At 46.0% G+C, this 19,731-nt stretch overlaps 1 protein-coding gene across 2 annotated transcripts in view; it reads right to left on the bottom strand.

The window, feature by feature from the left end:
* The window catches only part of zmat4a (zinc finger, matrin-type 4a), a 76,076-nt gene that overhangs the window by 5,323 nt on the left and 51,022 nt on the right, over positions 1-19,731 (bottom strand). For both annotated transcript variants that reach the window (XM_042102262.1, XM_042102263.1), the window contains 2 exons: positions 11,988-12,209; positions 4,599-4,695 (listed from right to left, as the gene is read on the bottom strand). In XM_042102262.1, coding sequence (XP_041958196.1) covers positions 4,599-4,695; positions 11,988-12,209 — 319 coding nt within the window. The remainder of the gene's footprint in view (positions 1-4,598; positions 4,696-11,987; positions 12,210-19,731) is intronic.

Raw genomic sequence — 19,731 nt, 5'->3', positions numbered from 1 at the left:
GCTAGACTATTTCAGTACTCTATGAATATCATTATGATGCTGCTGCTGATTATAATAATGATCTGAATGTTTTACTGATTCAGTATTGGCCTGGGAAAGGATGTCTGTGAGAGTATTTGCTGCCATTTAGTTAAAATGTGAGGCAGCAACAAATACTATAGAGAGAAGCTTGGTCCTGGTCTGTTTATTCAGATGGTAAAAGTCAATAAGACAGGTTTCAGTGCGATTTATAGAGCGTAAATGTGTTTCTGCGAGCACCTCAAATTACTCAAGGGAGTGAAAAGGGAAAAAAAACACCCATTCCGTTGGTACAAGCAGACAATGAAAGTCTGTGATGACTGCGTTCAGAATGAGGGTGGGGGTGGGGGTGGGGGGCAGGTCGAGATGGAAGGCAAATGGGCTTTTCGGGTGGGCAGGCTGGAGAGAGATATCAAAGAAGGAGGCTAAGAACCTATGGAGCAAAGCACATCTGTTTAGCTTTGCAGCAGGGGGAAGGCTGCGTGGCAGAAACAGCAGGTGGTCAGGCGGGGATGAAAGGGGCCGTTGCCGCCTCACTGGATGACCACAGGGACAGCGGCGAGGCAAAGAGTGGCCGCGAGGAAACAGGTGATGGAGGATGGATGAGGGGGGGGGGGGTGGAACCTTCCAGAAACAGGCCTTCACGTGATCTAGCATTCCGTTTCAAGTCCATGCCTGGGTGGTGTGGGTGCAGCCATCAGTGGGACGCATGTAAACAGAATGAATCAGCCAGCATCTGTCTGACAGCTTTTGGTTGCGGAGTTCAGAGTGCTTTATATATTTCATGCTACAGTTGCCATACTATGCAATCTCATTAAAAAGAAAAACAATGCTGGTCACACACGACATCCCTTGCTCAGTGGTTGCATTGGAAATCTTAGCAATATTTCAGCCTCCAATAATAAAACCGCTGCGTCTGTGGAGGTGGAAAATTGAAACGCTTGCAAGCATGCAAGCACATTTTGAAAGAGGGAACTTCTTGGCCAAAAGACAACAAAAGGACCATGCGGGGGATTTAACTTATTTCTTTTTAAATCTTCACACTGCCATGATGAAACAGCACAAGAGTTTGAAGGTCAGGAAAATAGAGCTGCACAAAGAGCGAGCTCCTGCAGTTCAAAAACTGTAAATGTGTCGCCCACGGCCGTGTCAAAACCTGTGTGCAATTTACCAGATAGCTGCGTGATGTGATGTCTTAATTCTTATTATTTTTTTAACATGAAATGATCCCTTTAACGACACAAATTAACAAAATAACCTTCATGGCAAAGCTGTGGGGTTCCAGAGGACAACAGACAATACAGGCGGCAATGGGAGAGACAGAAAAAAGCGGCACTAACAAATCACTGTGTCACTGTGCCCATCACTAGGCCGCCAGATGCATTAATCGGCTTGTGTGCACGTCTCCGCACTGCACCAGCATGTATAGGCGAGAAACAGAGGGATGTGTATGTATGCATGTGTGAGTGAGTGTGTGTGTGTGTGTGTGTGTGTGTGTGGGCCATGACTATAAACCAGTGATGGCATGGTAATAAGCTTTTCACTTTGGCTTGTCCCTCTCCCTAACGGAGGATGAGATTTTACAGTAGGACTGAGTTTTTCTACTTGCACCCGGCTTGGCGCCTCAGTCTCATCCCCAGCTATTATGGGCCATGCCAAATCATTTATTATAATGAACATTTTTGTTTCCTCATCAAAGGCAGTCAATTTATCATCATTCTGATCATTTCAGGGCACCTTCTAATAGTCTATTCTTCAAATGTCCATCAAATGCCACAAGATTATTAAAAAAAAAAAAGTGTGCAGGCAGGCAAAGCTAGAGATGAGTTTAATAATAGATGTGTTTCAGACAATTTTGTACAGGGCAAGGTTAGACTAGGCGCCTAAAAAACATCTCCCCTCCTCTAGAAAGTGGCTGTTCCTTTGTCCTCTCTTTCTGTAATTAACAGCACAAAGTTCCCACCGGTTCATTTTCATAATAATCTGACTTTGTCATTTGTGTCCTGTATTTAAACGCTGTCTGGCTAGTCATTCGGGGGCCTGAGTGCATTCTGCTACAGTCAGCAAAAGGCAGCCCATCACTCTCCCCAAGCTAAGGAAATTACACTGGCAGACCGCTATTTCTGTCACATTGTCCCATGCCCTGCCACAACCTTCTACAGTCACAAGGACACATTTGTCAAACTGCTTTCGTGCCAGCAAGAGATGAGAGCCAACACGACGCACACCCAAATTAAAGCAGGGATATGCAAGGGAAATTGGCCTTCTCAATCACGTACTGCTCTTAATATGAAAATATGGGGTGCTTTAGATCTGCCAGGCGCACGCAGAATAGTTGATTTAATGCACTTGGGTCGGGATTGCACTGGTGTGCTGTTGTGGCCGAGCTTGTTAGCAGTGTATTGATCAGGCCGCTCGTCAGGAAACCTGTCGTGACTGGCTAATTTGTTTTTCCGTTCCTCCCTCGCAGGGTCACAATTGAACTTATTCATTGAGTTTCCAGACTCACCACATTACACACACACACAAACACTCTCTCTCTCTCTCTCTCTTTCTCTCTCTCTCTCTCTCTCTCTCTCACACACACACACACACACACACACTATTGCTGTTGGGACATGCATCTACAGTGGTCATATCATGATGTGCTTACTGGTAAGGGAGACCACTGGGATGTTTTCTTCACAGCAGAAACGTCGTCTCTACAACATCAGAATAACTGGAAAGCAGCAGACAGGATTATGCTCCTAACTAGGACTAGTAGTTTTCTATATCTCTCTCTCCCTCGCTCTCTCTCTCTCTCTCTCTCCTTTTTTAAAATCCTCTTTTCAGTGCCATCAGTGATGTCTGAAACACTCACAAAAAGGAGAGAATAGCACTCTACCGCGCTCCACTGGGATCTAGCTCAGGGAGACGTTCCTTTATTATATTCGGATAAACTGCCATGAAATGACCTAAATACAGCCGACAGAGGATGCGGCGCCGTGGATGCACCGGAGGGTGGGGGAGGGAGGGAGGGAGGGAGGAGGCAGTGTTTGGTTTTTTTGGAGGGAAAGTGGAGGTATTCTGGGCAGAGGTCCAGAGTTGCTGCATCATGCCTTTTGAGAGCAAAGCACTCACCCACCCTATGGGGGAGTCCCAAGCATCATGGACAAGAGTGGCCAGGGTGGTGGTGGTGGAGGGGGACGGGTGAGGAGGGTAGGCAGGGACAGAGACGGGAGACTGGGCTAGAGACGGAGAGAGTGGACCATAGCACAATAGCCTACTATGTGTGTGTGTGTGTGTGTGTGTGCGCGTGTGTGTGTGTGTGTGTGTGTGCTCCCTACTGGGGGCTGGTTTGTAGGGGGTATATGACGGTGTGAGGATCAGAAGCATGGCAAAGCCCCCCTCCTGCATTCTAGGCGAGCGTGACTGGAGAGCAGAGTGGCACAGAACATCACGTTGCCTTACTCCCCCCAACCCCCCCCTTCTTCACCCACATCCCTGAAGACATGTGTGTGTATGCATGTGCATATGTGTGTGTGTGTGTGTGCGCGCACATATTTATGTGTATGTGTGTACATCAGTTTGTCTGTGGGGGAGCAGAAACCGTCCCAACGGGAAACAAGTAATTCCCCCACACGCCTTGTGGCTGATTCCCCCCCCCCCCGTACCCTTGCCTGTTTTAGGAGCTGTCATTCCTCGCAGGGCTCCAAAGCAATTGCTTCATGTACTTGATGGTTTCCGGCACTCAGCACATTCACAATCTACAAACGCCACTTTCTTTGTCACGTCTCGTGGCTATCTGCAGGGCACAGTGTGTTTGTGTGACAGATATCTGTTGAGACGGCACACAGTCGCAGGTGATTCAAACAGATCTGCAAAGGGAAGGGACGCTTTGTTTGTCTGCGGTGTCTATGGTGACCGTACGCTGAACGCTGACTCTTTGTTGACTCACTCAAGTTTTTTTTTTTTTTTGTTGGTGCTGAGCGCTTAAGAATTGCCAAGCGCTGCCGGTTAGTCAAGCCTAATGTGCATGGTTAGCTCCTCCGGGCAGTATGGCCACAGATTAGTACTAGTGCGCAATCACTGGGAGATAAAAAAAGAGAGTGGCGTAGTTGGATGAGTTGAAAATTGTAATTGCTTCCAATAACTCTGTAATGGGCTAAGAGAAGAAAAAAAAAAAGCTAAGCTAACAAAGCCTCCAGCATGCTAAACAACGCATCCCCTTCCCTATCTCCACAATACTCCACATTCTTCCTCCATAACTCGCACCTCTCTCGTACTCCCTCTTTTAAACTCTCAAACACTGTCAGCATATTTGTTCAGCTCCAGTCTTCGACCTTTCTTTAGCAGCAGCAGCAGCACCACCAGAGGGCTAGTGGAGCAGATGGAAAAACCGAGGGGTTTCCTGTGAGCTGAGCACGGACTGGGGTATGTGTGTGTATGTGTGTGTGTGTGTGTGTGTGTGTGTGTGTGTGTGTGTGTGTGTGTGGTTTTGGAGTGAGAGTGTGAGCGCATGCAGCATGGAGTCTTGAAGGTGTGTACTTGTGGTGGTTGGGGATGGATTGGTGTAAAGATTTAGGAAGCACGCTGCCTACTTGTTTTGGTGCTTGGAGCCCTGCAGATGTGCGTGGTACTGCGCCACGGAGTTGAGCGTTACGCTGCAGACATCACAGGTGTAGCTGCGCTTGAGACCTGGATGGAGGGGACAGACACAATAAATATGCGATGTGAGGCATACTACTAACACTCCAAGAAGCACACACAAACAATCCAAGGCAATGGCAACATATCAGTCCAAAGTAGCCTAGCACAAAACAAACTCTTTTTTATCTGTACTTAAATTCATTGAGGTGCTTGCGCACTGTCAGCACCGTCACATACAGCCCACTACATCCTCCATTTAGCAATAGATATTCTTAAACAACCCCTATCTGTGGCCATCATCTCATTTGCAGACAATGTTCTTCAATTTGAGGGGAAGGAACCGGGAAAAAATAAACTGCTGTTCTTCAGGGGGCTGATTAAAATGCGACACGATGAGCCAAACCAATCCACCCCCCTGCGCCACAGACCCTGTTCATTTACCATCCAGAGTGATCAATTATGTCGGAAGGCACACTGTATGGTACGGGGGCCCTCCCTTATCGTGTCAGGACAATAAATTGGGAGTCTGGGGAAGGAGCGAGAGATAAGTGCAGCCCCTATCTCCCCCACCCAGCTGTGTTTAGGAGTCGGGTCAGCGCTCCAGTCTGCTTCCCCCTCTGCCGATTGACTCCGCTGATTCCCAGCTGCACGAGTCCGCAGCCAATTAACGTGTCATCGATATAGACATGTCACACGTGTGCGGAGGTTAGAGACACCTTGTAGGTTGAGGGGGAACCGAGGATAGGTGTGCGCACGAACAGGGAAAAAAAAAAAGAATTTGTGTTGGGTTAACAGACACTGTGGGTGTGTTTGTGCTCGAGGAAAGACTTTGTTTTTCTCAGTCTACAGAGCCCTTTTTGAATTTACAAAGCGAAGATGTGGGAATTCGGGACTTGAAGAAAAACCGTTTGATGGAGAAGTTTTTGAACTGGAGCGTCTGCAAGCACTTTGTCTTCCTGTTGACTTTGCGTGGCTCAGAAACAGTCACTGCTAAAGCGATTAAGTGGTCAACCCTTTCCCTTGCCATCATCAATATTTCCCCCCCCCCCCAGTGCCCTTGTGTTAGAGTGTGGAGGATTAAGTGCCCCGAGTAATTGCTGTCACGTTGCACTAATGATATTGCGGCTTGAAAAATGGCCAATGCAATCTCCGCTCTCCAAATTGAGTTAAGCCTATAAACAATGTTTGGAGAGAAAGGGCAAAAATGAATGAATGATCCATTGCTTCTCTGTTGGCTCGTCCCAATTTCCACATTTCCCCAAATGTGTCATCGCTTGGCAGTTGTGTTGTCATTTCTAATAATTGCCTCAAATAACCTGAAAGGTTGAACGCAGCTTAGGGATATCAAAGGCCATTTTTAAAACAAATAACACGGCAAAAAGAAAATGTTACAAAGTGATCATATAAGAAAGGACAAAATCAGCTTAGGGCAGATGTTTTCGGCTGCCTGATTGTTTACTGTGATAGAATGTGATGGCAAAGAGAGACTGAATGTGAGGACATTATTGTTTGCTGGCTTGTGAATCACACAAGTGTGAATGGGGGCTTAGTTGAGCTGGTTCTGTGGGATCACAAGGGATCACGTTGTTCCTGACCCTGACCCACACCCCCCCTCCCCTCCACGTCAGGGGCAGTGTTCTCTGTGGCGGTGGCAATTTCAAATTTTTGTTTTGCGCTGCCGCCTCTTGAGCCGCACGCTCACAAGCTGACATTAAAGCAAGGCAGCAGCAGCAGCGGCAGCAGCAAGCAGGCGCCATGGTGGAGAGCGAGATCAAGAAGCTCCAGGGTGCTCAGAGGTGGCCTTTTGACAGGACGCTTCTCAAATGCATTCTGAAAAGGTGAAATAATGTACCGCCGACTTGGCATCCATCACTGCCAGCCACCTGAGGTGCCTCCTGCGGTGGTGCCCTGCATGGGCAATCATCCACCCGTGCCACCGTGCCCAGTGTGCATCACGGCACCCCCCCCCCCCCCCCCCGACCCACTCAGCCCCACAATCCCCTGCGAGATCTGTGGCTTCTGCAAGGTCCTCACTCAGCACGGAGTGGCTGAGAGGAGCACATTCATTTCAGTTAGGCTGGATTCAAAACTGTCTTTGAGAGAGGGGGAAGTAACAGGTAGCAGGATAAATGAATGGAGATAAAATGCAGAACCGCCTCACCATTTATTTCCCCTGCACCACTAGTGCCTTTCCATGTATCATTTTATACCAAGAAGGCAAATTATTACCTTTAATACTCTGACATATTATGGTGATTTGTCTCTTCAAAAAAGGGAAAGTTTGTACTTTTGTTCTTATTTAGAAATGTAGCCAACATTGCTGTGTCACTCACTTAGTCACATAGCTCATAGCTCAGTCTTTAATATTGATTTATTTAACAGCATTGGACTTGCCTGCCACAGGCAACACTAGTTGCCTTTTACATCATTCAGAAGGAACATGTTCAGTATTTTGAGTTTGAACTGTAGATGCACTCTGCCATTTTGATGGGCAGCCACTGGACACTGAGCACTGTAGTAGCTGGACATTGAGATTCCCATAATTTATTTATATGTACACTGGTTGCTGCTCTTGGAAAAATATTAAGGTGGTTGTAATAGTGCACTTTGTGTAAGCTAAATTTACCTTTGGCCATCTGTTTCCTTCAGATGGTACTCATCATGCCCAGATCCTTTCTAGCTATGGTAGAGCACCCAAGCTGAAAGAGCATATGGTTCATTTTAAGAAGTGGACATCACATGGGACACAATTTAGGGCACAACGAGCAATTCAGTTTAATGGCAGAAAAGGGTACAGCACATTCAGGGGATTCATTAACCCAAATCTGAACCTTTCGTCACACAGCTATTTTTCTTTTATTATACCCTTTAATCATGTATGTCATTGGATATGGTACTGTAAGAGTCATTTAGGAGTGAATTCATTTGGAGCGATATTGCATCATTGCCACTGGCCTTGAAAATCTTAATAAAATATACCAATTATGGTGCAAGCAGTGATGTGTGGCAGCGGGTTATGCTGAAAGGTGTGAACGCATAAAAAAAAAAAAAAAAAAAAAAAAATCACAAGCTGGCATCTGTTTTAATACTGAGCAGGTGGCATCAAACACATCCTAATCATTACCCATAGATCTATTTACACGGCTGTTTGGAACAAAAAGAGCATCAACGATGAGGATTAAAAAGCTTTAAGATGATACCGATGCTGACAGTCAGCATAGAGTGCAGCATGATTTGTTTAAATACTGTGTTTGGCAATGCAATAAAGGAATCAGCAACATGTCATGATGAAATAGTGTCACAGTTGTTTTAATACAAAAACGGGCTTGTTTGGCCGGCCAGTGATGTAATGTTCTACTGTCCATTCTGACAGATGAGCAACTTGCCCCATCGTGTGAACCTGTGATTCTCTAGTCTTGCAGTCTGCCATTAGGGCAGTAATAGATCTATTCCTGGGTCAGGGGAGGTACGGAGAACAGCATGTCGACAGGATGGATTGCTCCAAAATTGAGATGGCAGAGTCCTGGGAGGAGGCCGGGGAGAGGACGTGCCAAATTACATCCTCCGCCGCGTCCCTCCAATTAATGGCGAAGACAACGAGGTTCTGCAGGAGGGAGCCCAGTTTGTCTGCGGCTCTTTTGAATGACGGCCGAAGCCATGCTCCAAATGAAACTCGGCGGAGGGAGTCCTAATCAGTGATGCAATCAAATCAGCTCGCATTATATCTCTCCTCAGTGCTGTTACGCGGAATCCAAACAGATTGATTGATAAATACCATAGACTCGGGGTGGGGGTGGGGGCTGATTTGCGAGTGTGTTGTGACAGCTGGCTGGCCTGTCTGTTGCTCACGACAGCAGTGCCTCCCAGCATGGCTAAAGGCCATGGCCCTCCGCTGCTACCAGCATGCAAATAATTGCTGGCTCAAGCAGTGCCCGCCCCGGCCGCCTAGTAAAAGCGCATAGCTAAAACGAGAGCAAATCAAAGGCTGCAGCATTTACTTTCGTGGTAAGCACTTTCTGTTGAATTAACGGGTGGTGGAGGGTTGGGGGTGTGTGGGGGGTGCAATCCTTCACAATGATTCTGAACTGGTTAGCTAGTTTTGAGCGCGTTCAAAGGGACCTCGTCGCTGTGACACAATGGGTGTGGCTGGAGACAGATTGCTTTGGAAGATGAAAGCGAGCAATCATCTGCATACCACAGCATAGGGTGGGGGAGTGGGGGGGGGGCAGCACTGAATGTTAACATCCCCAGATCCTCTCTATTATATGACATCACGCTTTTTTTTCCCAACCGAACATTGCGCTCGGTCCAGGGGCAGATAAATGGAAGCCTTCTCTCCGTGAGCCTAGTGGAGATGGATGAAGCGCGCTCAGGGGCGCTCTCCAGATAGCCTTTCAAAATGTAAAACACAAGTGTAATGGGTGGCCCACTTGGAGTAGGAAGCAACTGCTTTTTTTTCCCCCTCTGATGTACTGTAATAGAATCAGGCTTTACTGCCGCAGGGAGATGACTGGGCCTCGTTCGGGGGAGAAAAATAAAGAACCACAAGCACCCGAGCGCGTGGATAATAAGATGAGGTCGCGAGGGCTGAGCCTAGGTAGCAGGCGGAGGGAGAGAATTTATGGAGAGGACGAGAGGTGTGAGACAGCATGATAAAGAGAAAATAGAGCGGAAAGATATCCTGCCTCGCATGCCGTAAATCTGAGCTAATGTCAGAGCAGGTGCGCCACAGGGGGGTCAGGGCCCTTATAATCTAGGGAGCACACTTGGCTAATGGGTACCTATCCTGCAGTGTAAATAAGCAAGCACTCGCCTCTCCTCCCCGAGCGACCGCCACTCACCTCGCCAGGCGCTATGTATGTAGACACGCTTGCGGATGCATTTGCGGATGCACTTGCGCTCAATCGAAACAAGATAAATATTTCATCACGTGGCAATCTTCAAAGTCGGTCTGTGGGTATTCCCCTCCCCGAGCTCTTCCGGGTGTACGAGACAACCTCCGCAACAGCAGCCCATACACACATAAACACAACGTGGTGATGGTGTGATGGAGGGGGCAGGGGCATGTGTATTAAAAAAAAAAAAAGGATAAGAAAAATGACGATGGGGGTAAAAAGACAGCCGATTCCATCGCCTGGGTGTCAGGGAGTGGGGGAAATAGTGTGAGGAAGAAAAGGCGAGCGATTGGAAGCGTTAGGAGGGGGCTCGGGGGGAGGGGAAGGATCCGACGTGCCGAAGTGCTCCAGGTTGTGAGATAGCTTCGTGTGAGTGATGGGTCTGCCAGCGCCCGCTCGGCAACCCCATGAATTAGGCAGCGCAATCCTGCCCGCTGCGCTGCGCTTGCCCCCCTCCATGGCACCCCTCCAGCCTCCACCCCCTTTTTCCGCTGGCGCACAATGCTATTTCTGCCTGTTAGGGTGATTTGCCACATCATTATTAATTGATAATCGCCGGAGAGAAACGCTCATTAGGTGGCTGCTGAACACTGCGGCGGCTCCCTTCGTGCTGACACTCTAGCTCACACACACACACACACACACACACACACACACAAACACACACTCATCCCCATAATGGCTGTGTAGCAACTCAGAAACCTTCTGCACAACTCCCGTGCAATGATCAGAGGTGAAAACCGCTAAGAGCTATGGAGGTATCCTTGGGGAAGAGACTGTGGCTTGACAGCAAACGGTTTTACATTTGGGATGTTACTAACAGTGACTTGTCTCACATTTACTGTATACTCGTTAGCACGAAACTAGCTTACCACTTTGTGGGATGAACAAATAACCTGTGCTTAATTTGTCTCTATAGGGCAGTAGAATCTTCACACCCACACAGTGCATGCAATGATTCTGTTGCACCTCTGACCTTATGGGGGTGGATTAAAGACTTACATCTGATGTTGGCTTACTAGAAAAGATAATTAGCACCCTGTCACTGGGAAACTGGAAGTCTTTTCTCGGGGCACTGCAGTGGATTGTCTTGTAATCAAAGTAGTTTCTTATTTAGGACATTACATAAACTTAATTTTGATTGGAATCCAAATAACAAACAACTTGTTTTATGAAAACGGCTAAAACAATATCTGTGATCCTTGGTTTAATGTTGAAGCTGAGTCATCCTTGAACTTTAAATAAATGCCATTGGGAAACTAAACAATACCTCTCACAGGGCTGCCAGCTCTCACATGTCGAGTGTGATTCTCAAAATTAGCCTGTACCCTTGCGAACTCACAGCACACCTGCGATTTTTCACACATTGTTTGAGGAAACATGTTATTGCATAGAGAGGCCACTGACTGCACTGTGCTCACCCAGATAGACTGCAACAAATGATCCAGCATCGACCAATCCCATTACCCAACGTCACACACAGACACCTCAGTGAACTGGCAGCCCCCGTTATGTCTGGGCCATTATGACTTATAAATTATGTGTTCGCACCATTCTTGTGCATTAACTGAGTGCTTCCGAGGAAGGTGAGTGATAGCCTCACATTTTTACATCCAAATTTGAAATGATAATTAATGGCCTTAAAAAAAGGATCCAGCAATCTATCATTCCAACAGCCTTGTTCCTCAACCTGTCTGTTTTATGTGCTCACATGGAGCGATAATAGAGCCAACATTTTGCCCCGAGCACCGGGGAGACAATGTTTGGTAATTATTATTGACACACGGTAATGCGACTGGGGGAAGATAATGGGGCAACGTGTTTCTTCCGAGCCTGTGAAGCGAGCAGCAGCCCCCGTAACAAATGGCGGAGAGGAGAGGAGAGGAGAGGCCCTGCTCCCTGCCACTCCCACTCGCTCTTCACCGCCAGAGGAGGCCAAGGTAAGGAGAGGAGGCACACGGCGCGGCGAGCCGCATTTCAATTATTTGATAAAAACATGGCCCCACTAGAGCACTCCCTCTGAACTATTTGTATAAGCAGAGCAGGAGCGAGATAGGGGACTTTGGCATATGCCGGGGGTTTAACATAGTAAATGGAGACGACACAGTAACAGAAAAGCGTGAGGACATCAGAGGTGATGTAGAGGATTTCATTCCTGTCAATGTAAAGCCATAAACTGAAGGAAAACTATGCCTTCTTTAAAAGAGGAAAATGATTGATGTTTGGGTTCTTTTGCCTGCAGGGACAAAGCTAAAGGTGAACTGTCCTTGATGTTTCCGCAGAGCAGCAAGAGTGTTAAGGCTTTGTTAAGTTCATGCTGTTTGCTGGGGGCTGCAATAATACATGTATCATGGCTCTCAACCACAGCAGTGATAGAAGAACAAACAGCACTGACAATAAGGCTGGCCACCATTACGCCACAAGGGGTGCCCTGTGTTTCTGTACCTTTCATCTCTCCCATGTCCAGAGTCTTGCCCAGCTGCTCCAGAAGGTCGGCGCGGGCAGCGTTCTTCTTGTGCTTCTTGCCGTCGTAGTGCTGTTGGGCCATGCCGGGGTTGTTGAACCACGCGTTGCATAGCTGGCAGTAGCGGTCCGAGTCACGGCGCTGCCGGGGCGAGGCCATGGGCGAGGCTTCCGAGGGGGCCTTCACGGGACTCGGGGGCACCTCTGTGGAAGGAATAAGATTGTATGTGAAGACCGTCTGGCAAATGAAGACATCCAGCATGTGAAAAGGTGGAGGACATGCATGGCTATTGTATGCTTCAGCTTCCTCCACAATTCACTTGAACTTCTTTTATTCGCCATTATGCAAGAAAGCAAAAGACAATAGTCAGCAATACATACATACATTGCAACTAGTTAATTAGATTAGTTAATTAGATAGATTAGATATGTTAAAACAAAATCATAGTAGTTAGTTAGATAGCCAGTTAAGTCATTGTTAAAAAAAAGAATAACAAAAAAAATAGCTGTTGACTATTTGAGGCAGACAGAAAATTTGAGATGCCATGTATGGACTAGACACAGCACTCATTTCCTGCTCACTTAAGTCCTCACGCATGACTGCGGCCCCTAATGGACATATTGGACAAAACAACGGGACGAGACAGAGCCGCTCACATCCATACCAACGCACCCCATCCCGCTAATCAGTTTTAGCACTCGCACTGCTCGCTCTGTCATGGCTTAGACAACATTTATTGGGGCCCATTTAGGGGGCATCATATCACATTTGGTGTCAGTGGGCCAAGATCGCAGAGACAGTGTTGAGGACCATCAGGTTTCTGTGGCTTTCACAAGAGATTTGCAGAACAAACACTTAAACTAGGACATGGCAATCCCTATCCATGCTATTGTTATTTCATTTATTCAATGGCTATTGTTTTTACCGCTGCAAGGCCGTGTTTATTTGATCATGCTGTATGGAGACAGTGCTGACAAAAGAGAATAATAGTCATCCTACTCTTGCCGAAAAGCTGCTGTATCAGTACCAAACATTTTAATATATCACTGTGTTCAACAGAGAAACTAGGGCAGAGAGGACAACAGAAATGCTGAAAAAATCCATTGTTTTGCACAATAGGTTATGAACAGTGAAAAGGTAAGGGATGCATAGGCTTCTTCTGTAAACTTGTGGGTGAAAAAAGATGCCAAATTTGTTTCCAAAGGATCCACATCAAACAATTAGCTGCCGTAAGCTAAGAAGATGAAATATGGCTAAAGGAGTTTAGCCTCCATGCAAGTTCTGAATTACTGCTTTGGTGTGTGTGTATGTGTGTGTGTGTGTGTGTGTGTGTGTGTGTGTGTGTGTGTGTGTGTGTGTGCACGGGCGGGAAAGCCTTAGTAAAGGATGACAATAGAACCGAGGGAGAAATGAGAAGAGATAATTTCACCTAAATGGGGATCCTTTTCTTTTCTCTCTTATCTCAAACCAAGGCACACTGATTCAAAGTCTTTGTTGTTAATTGTGGCCCTGTGCCTCTGCATAAACCTACAGAAACATATCCGTGGGAGCAATAAAATTAATGAGTCTTGCTTCAGTTGTCACATCCTTAATACGATGGCAATTTCCATGAGCAAACACGCAAGGTGATGTGTCTTGTTTGTAGCTTCCAGTGGTGTGTGTGCACGTGCATTTGTGTGTGTTTGCGTGCCCTTGCCTGTCTCTTTACTGTATGAGAGAATTCATTAAAGAATGTACAACATAATAACACAATCATACAAAATTAACTAAACTTTAAAAAGATAACTTCAATATGTCTTACAGCTCACATAATACTTCTTCTTTAACTTTTTTTTCTACCAACTCCTAAAAAAAAAAACGACGTCAAAGCCGTCCTGTCACAGTAGGCGGGTAGATACAATGCTTGCTAGAATATTCATCTGAGCTTTTTCAAAGGTTGTGGCAAGGTATTACGAATCTACATCCCCCATCCCTTCACAAAGTCTGTGATCAGCATTTGCTTCACTGTTTGAAGAGGTAGGCTGCATGACCTTGACTACGGACGTAGCATGTTAGAGCTGACTACACTTCCCTTAAATCAGATCACTCCGAGCCTCCCTCACCGCACTGCCAGGATTTAGCTGTGCCATTCAGGCTGAATTCCCCACCCCAACTTTCAATTTCTCAGTCCACTTTATCCAAGGTCACTGTTTGATCCTCACCAGGCTGCTTCTTAGCTATGATTACGTTTTTATACTCTATTGGGAGGGGGACTGAGATATGTCCAGCCTACATTTCACATACATAATGGACTGCAGTTTATAGCTCTAGATGATGTGCTGCAAAAAATGGAAGAAGAAATATTAGACTTGAGACCTTTGTGTGAACCTTGCACATACTATATTTGTAATATTTGTAGGTGATCAGAACTGTGTACAGCAGGTGTTTGGTCAGTTCTAAAAGAAGGTGTATCAATCTGAATTGGGAATCATCAATTAGACTGTTCTGCAGCACAAACATGATTATTTGTAAATGTGTGCAGTTTTCAGCAGCAGTGTTTTTCCATCAGGGCATGTTGAACCTTGATCGTTTCAATCTACTTCTGGCAGAACACCTAGCGCAGGGCAAATCAAGAGTATTAGGAACAAGTGCTGCCGTAAAAATTGAACTCTTTTAAGTGTGCCTCCAGAGGCATGAGTGCCTTGCCTGCCAGCCGTCACTAAAGTGGCATAGATATTAGCTCCAGCCAACGGTGAAATATGGCCTTATTGATTCAGGTGTTTGGAGATTTATAGAAAAACATCTATCACAAAAAAATAAATAAAAAACTGGCACTCCAAGGAAAGTCAAAGCAAAACCACAGCCTCTGGTTTCACTCAATCTGGGGCAGATGTTCTTTATTTAGCCTTTAGTAAGTGTTTTAAGGATTTAAATCCTGCCTGGGGGTAGAATGACAGGAGATGTCGAAACATCCAATACATGGTTTTGGGATCCTCTTTAAATACGATACCAGTGGTGCTATCCCCACTGAAGAGAGAGAAGCAATACATGAAAACAAAAGAAATACCTTTTGCATGTGAAGTCCACATCTCTAAGACTGAACACAGCATGCATCTCTTTACAGCTTCTCCAGCATGCAGTATGTCTGCGGGGCTGCCTGTATACTGTAGGTGTCTGTAGTGTATATAGGGTATATTATACACGGTGTTTGGTGTTTTAAGCCCCCAACGTCGTCTTCCAGGCCGCGCTGCATGGAAGGCACTAAGGTTAGGGTTAAGGTTAGGGTTAGGTGCATTGAAGTCGACGGTCGCAACGCTGCCTTGATGTCGACGGTGGGGGCTTAAAACACCATGGAGCTATTATACACTCTACCAGGGAATGCTTTGGGAATTGGATGTTAATATCTCTGATATGTAAAGAGCTGAAGATGAAACTGCATAGGTATATCAGATGGAGGTGGTTAACTCAACACATCTCACTCTGAGAACAACTACTGTATACCTCTTCAATTTGTACAGCAAGTGTGACGTAGAAGCTCTTTTTTAAATAAAAGCTTAAAAAAATAGCCTATAAATACATAATTTCGACAATCTACCAGGGAATGTTTTGGGAATTGCGGTGTTTATATCTCTGATATGTAAAGAGCTGAAGATGTACCTGCATAGGTATATCAGATGGAGGTGGTTAACTCAACACATCTCACTCTGAGAACAACTACTGTATACCTCTTCAATTTGTACAGCAAGTGTGACGACAATCATTTCGACAATCTAAAAGCTCCCCACAGGATGTGTGCATGTAACAAAGAATTAGATGACGGGGGGTAATCAATGTTTCCTCAAAAACTTCACATTTCGGCCCCAGCCGTGGCATAACTGGCTGGGGCACCTGCACCGTACGCCAGCGACCCGGGTTCGATTCCCGCCCCGAGGTCCTTTCCGGATCCCATCCTGACTCTCTCTCCCACTCGCTTCCTGTCATTCTCCACTGTCCTATCGAATTAAAGGCATAAAAAGCCCCAAAAAATATGCTTAAAAAAACATTTCACGCACGTCAACCACGAGAAACCGCCAGGAGGGGGCTACCACCACGGCAGGAGCTGTTCTCCCCTACAGGAAACCTGAATTCCACCAAGGCCCATTATTCATCATCAATATAATTTCACTGCGGGGTGTTCTGTCGGGCCCAATGTAATTATAGCAGAGCGACCTAAGACTTAATGGCCCAGCTGCTTCCCCCAAATTAAGTTCTGGGCCTTAACTTTCAGCGCCCCTGTAAAGCCAAAAGGCATTTGTTACCGTTCTCCCTAATGTTTCTATGGTCACTGGGGATGGCCTTTTCTTAACACATCATGGATGGATTGTTCTCACCCTGCCTCTATTTCTCTCTCTCTCTCTCTCTCTTGCCCTCACTTTCCATCTACTGTACCTCTCTCTCTCTCTCTCTCTCTCTCTCTCTTGCCCTCACTTTCCATCTACTGTACCTCTCTCTCTCTCTCTCTCTCTCTCTTGCCCTCACTTTCCATCTACTGTACCTCTCTCTCTCTCTCTCTCTCTCTCTCTTGCCCTCACTTTCCATCTACTGTACCTCTCTCTCTCTCTCTCTCTCTCTCTCTCTCTCTCTCCTTTCTCTTCCTTTTTCCTGTATCTCTTTCTCTATTCCATTTTTTGGAATGCCCTTAAGTTAAGATATTTGATCCACTCCGGTAGGTTTTGCGGCAGAGCAGGAAGTCTCCTCTCACCACTTCAGTATATCATCACTGGCGTGCCGCTTGGCCACTTCGCCGTCGCCCGCCCCACTGAGCCCATCTGCAGCTCAGGAGAGCGCCGGGCCACGCTCCCATACCAGAAAAGAGAGCGGATTCTGCCGCCCGGTCCTCTTGCAGCTGGGCCATGTGTGTGAGGATATCAATGTACCGCCTGGCTAAAAGGCACTTAGTGGTAAAAAACTCTTGGTAGCATAGTCGCCCAGAGAGAGAGAGAAAAGTGTGTGTGTGTGTGGGGGGGGGGGGGGTCTATATTTATAGACCATGGGATTAAACAACGAGAGGGCAAACAAGGACAAGATAGAACGTTCCAGTCTGCTACTCTTCTCACTCGATGATGGCACAACTGAGTGGCTGATTGTTTATTTTTGTGAGGTGGTAACTGTCAAATCAAAACTGCTACATAACAGAGCAAATTGCAGAATAGGTTATATTATTATATTACACACGTTTGGAAGAAAATGACAAATCAGTTAGCATTCTCAAAATGTCTTAAATGCTCTGAGACATTTAATTTGATTCTCTTCAACGTAATGATTAATAAACAAAATGCTCATTTCCCTATAAGCAAACTGACAAATTAACTTCATGTAATAATAGATATGCACCCAATGCATGGATTGTCTTGAATAAAACAATGCTGTTGCTGTTGCTGTTACATTAAGCATTGAGGCACACACACTGCACAGAAAGTGCCCGTATATTTATAACATGCTCGTGAGCTAGACAAAACCGCTCCCCATTAGGTTTGTTTGAGAAATGGGCCTGCCAGTCAACTTTCCAATTTGAGCTCGAAGAAACAAATCAGTGGCACGCTAATGCATTCTGGCTTCTTCACCAGCGGAGTCCTGTGGAACAGATGGTAGCCAGCTCTGGGCCTGATTGGAACCAGATGCGGAGCTGTTCTCTAGTCAGCTGCTATCCGGGCTGGGATTTTAAAGATTAACGGATGAGGAAATGGATGTTGACTTTGGCAGGGAACATTGAGGAAAAACTTCTGGAGAGTTTGGTGCTTTAGTAATGGCCTATTTATCTTGACGGTGAAAAATACACAAATTCCATCTGATAATGTACTTATCTCATAAACAAATAAAAAATAAAGTGTTCTGCATTCCCAATACGCATACAAAACTCCATGTTCCACTGCATGAATAGGGACAAACACATACTGCATTTATGAGCCTACAGTATATTCAAAAAACAACAACAACAATGCAAGAAGGTGCTCAGGGGGCCTGAAGGGATGTCTCATCACCGGGGAAAGCAGCGTTGTGTGAGATGTGACAGTGCTGCCCCTGGCTGGAGCAGGTGCCCAGCTGAGCACAACCGCCAGGCTTCACGGATGGGGAGCTAGTCTTGGAAACGGTCTCATGGATGGTGGTGGTGGTGGGGGGTAGGTCTTGGAAACGGTCTCATGGATGGGGAGCTAGTCTTGGAAATGGTGTCATGGATGGGGAGCTAGTCTTGGAAATGGTCTCATGGATGGGGAGCTAGTCTTGGAAACGGTGTCATGGATGGGGAGCTAGTCTTGGAAATGGCCCCCTTTACTGCTACAGTTTTTTCCCTGATGGCTGGGGTGCAAAACAAAGTGATGGATGAGTACAAGAAGCATAGTGTGACTAGTCACAAACCCTTCACGCAAATTGTGCTTCCATGTGTAAGCCTGCTCCTCTCTAGAGAAAAGAAGTGCTCATCAACACTGTGTTAAACAGTGTACACATGTGGTAGCCTATTTTCTCTTCCCAATTATGATTAAATTGGGAAAAAATGCACCACAACTCACAAACCTCATTTTTCTCCTGACAATATCCAAAGGGTAATATGTGATGCCATTTTAATATTGCATTTAACAAATAAAGCGGCACAACAGAGAAGGTTGCCAGCTTGGGCATCGAAAAAAACCCCCATTATTTTTCATACCAGCAAACTAAGATGTAAAAACAGAAGCATACGCTATGGCCAAATGCTTGTCATACTGTTGAAGGGCTTTAAAAATATTTCCAAGCTATTTAAGACAAAGCCTACTATCTATCAAATACACACATACAAACAGAACCTAACATATTATGGCACACGCCATCTCAGCTTAAACCTATTTTTACTGTAGCAGGCTGTGTAAGACCTACAGAAATAGTTTAGCATATATCCAGCAGCGCAGCACACTTCAATGCGGTTTCTTGAGTCCAGAAGTGCAGTATGTAGAGTAATGAAATGAATCCCATAACCCGGAGTCAGAGGAAGCACTGCATCCGCATGGAGACCCAGAGCGTACCGACTTGTCCAACCCGAGAGAAGGCACTGTGTACACCACAGCGAGAGATATTCAGCTGTTGGATCAAAAAGAGGAAGATCAAAGCTCTCCGAATCCCATGCACTTATCTGTTCCTACAATGCCTTCCCTTTTGGGCTTTGCATTTCCCCCTCTCTCTCTCTCTCTGCCTTATCCCCCTCTGCGAGCAGCAAAAACTAAATATTTCCTCAATGCTAAAAAATTCACTGCTGAGATGAGACGAAGGAACAGCTAGGCTGTCCGACGAAATAAACAAAAGCGAGCCATTTCCTGCTCATGTGAATCAAACATCCACATCCTTAATTACCACGTCTTGCTCCTTCAATGGGGCAGAATGGCTATTATTAGAGGTTTTCACATTTTTAAAATGAATAATTTCAAAAATGTCACTGGGACATTGAGGCACTTTAATGACCTAATATGCATTCCACAACCATAATAAGCAGCCATATTCATTTGCTTATATAGGAGAAAAAATAAACCTCTAACATACACGACACCAAAACGTATAGAGGACAAATCTGCTTGGGCTTAATCCCATGGCTAACAAAGGCAGAGACATTAACAGATATGGCACTGCAGACGGGCGCTTGGAGTCTGGCCAGAGCTTTAAAATAACAGCTGTGCTTAAGACCTCAAGTGGCAGCTGAGAAATTCCTTTTCTGCGTGTCTACGCCGACGACATAATAGT

Source organism: Alosa sapidissima, chromosome 8 (genome assembly GCF_018492685.1).
Source record: "Alosa sapidissima isolate fAloSap1 chromosome 8, fAloSap1.pri, whole genome shotgun sequence".
NCBI lineage: Eukaryota > Metazoa > Chordata > Actinopteri > Clupeiformes > Clupeidae > Alosa > Alosa sapidissima.
The sequence above is the reverse complement of the archived record's forward strand: the minus strand, read 5'-3'. Positions and strand labels throughout refer to the sequence as shown.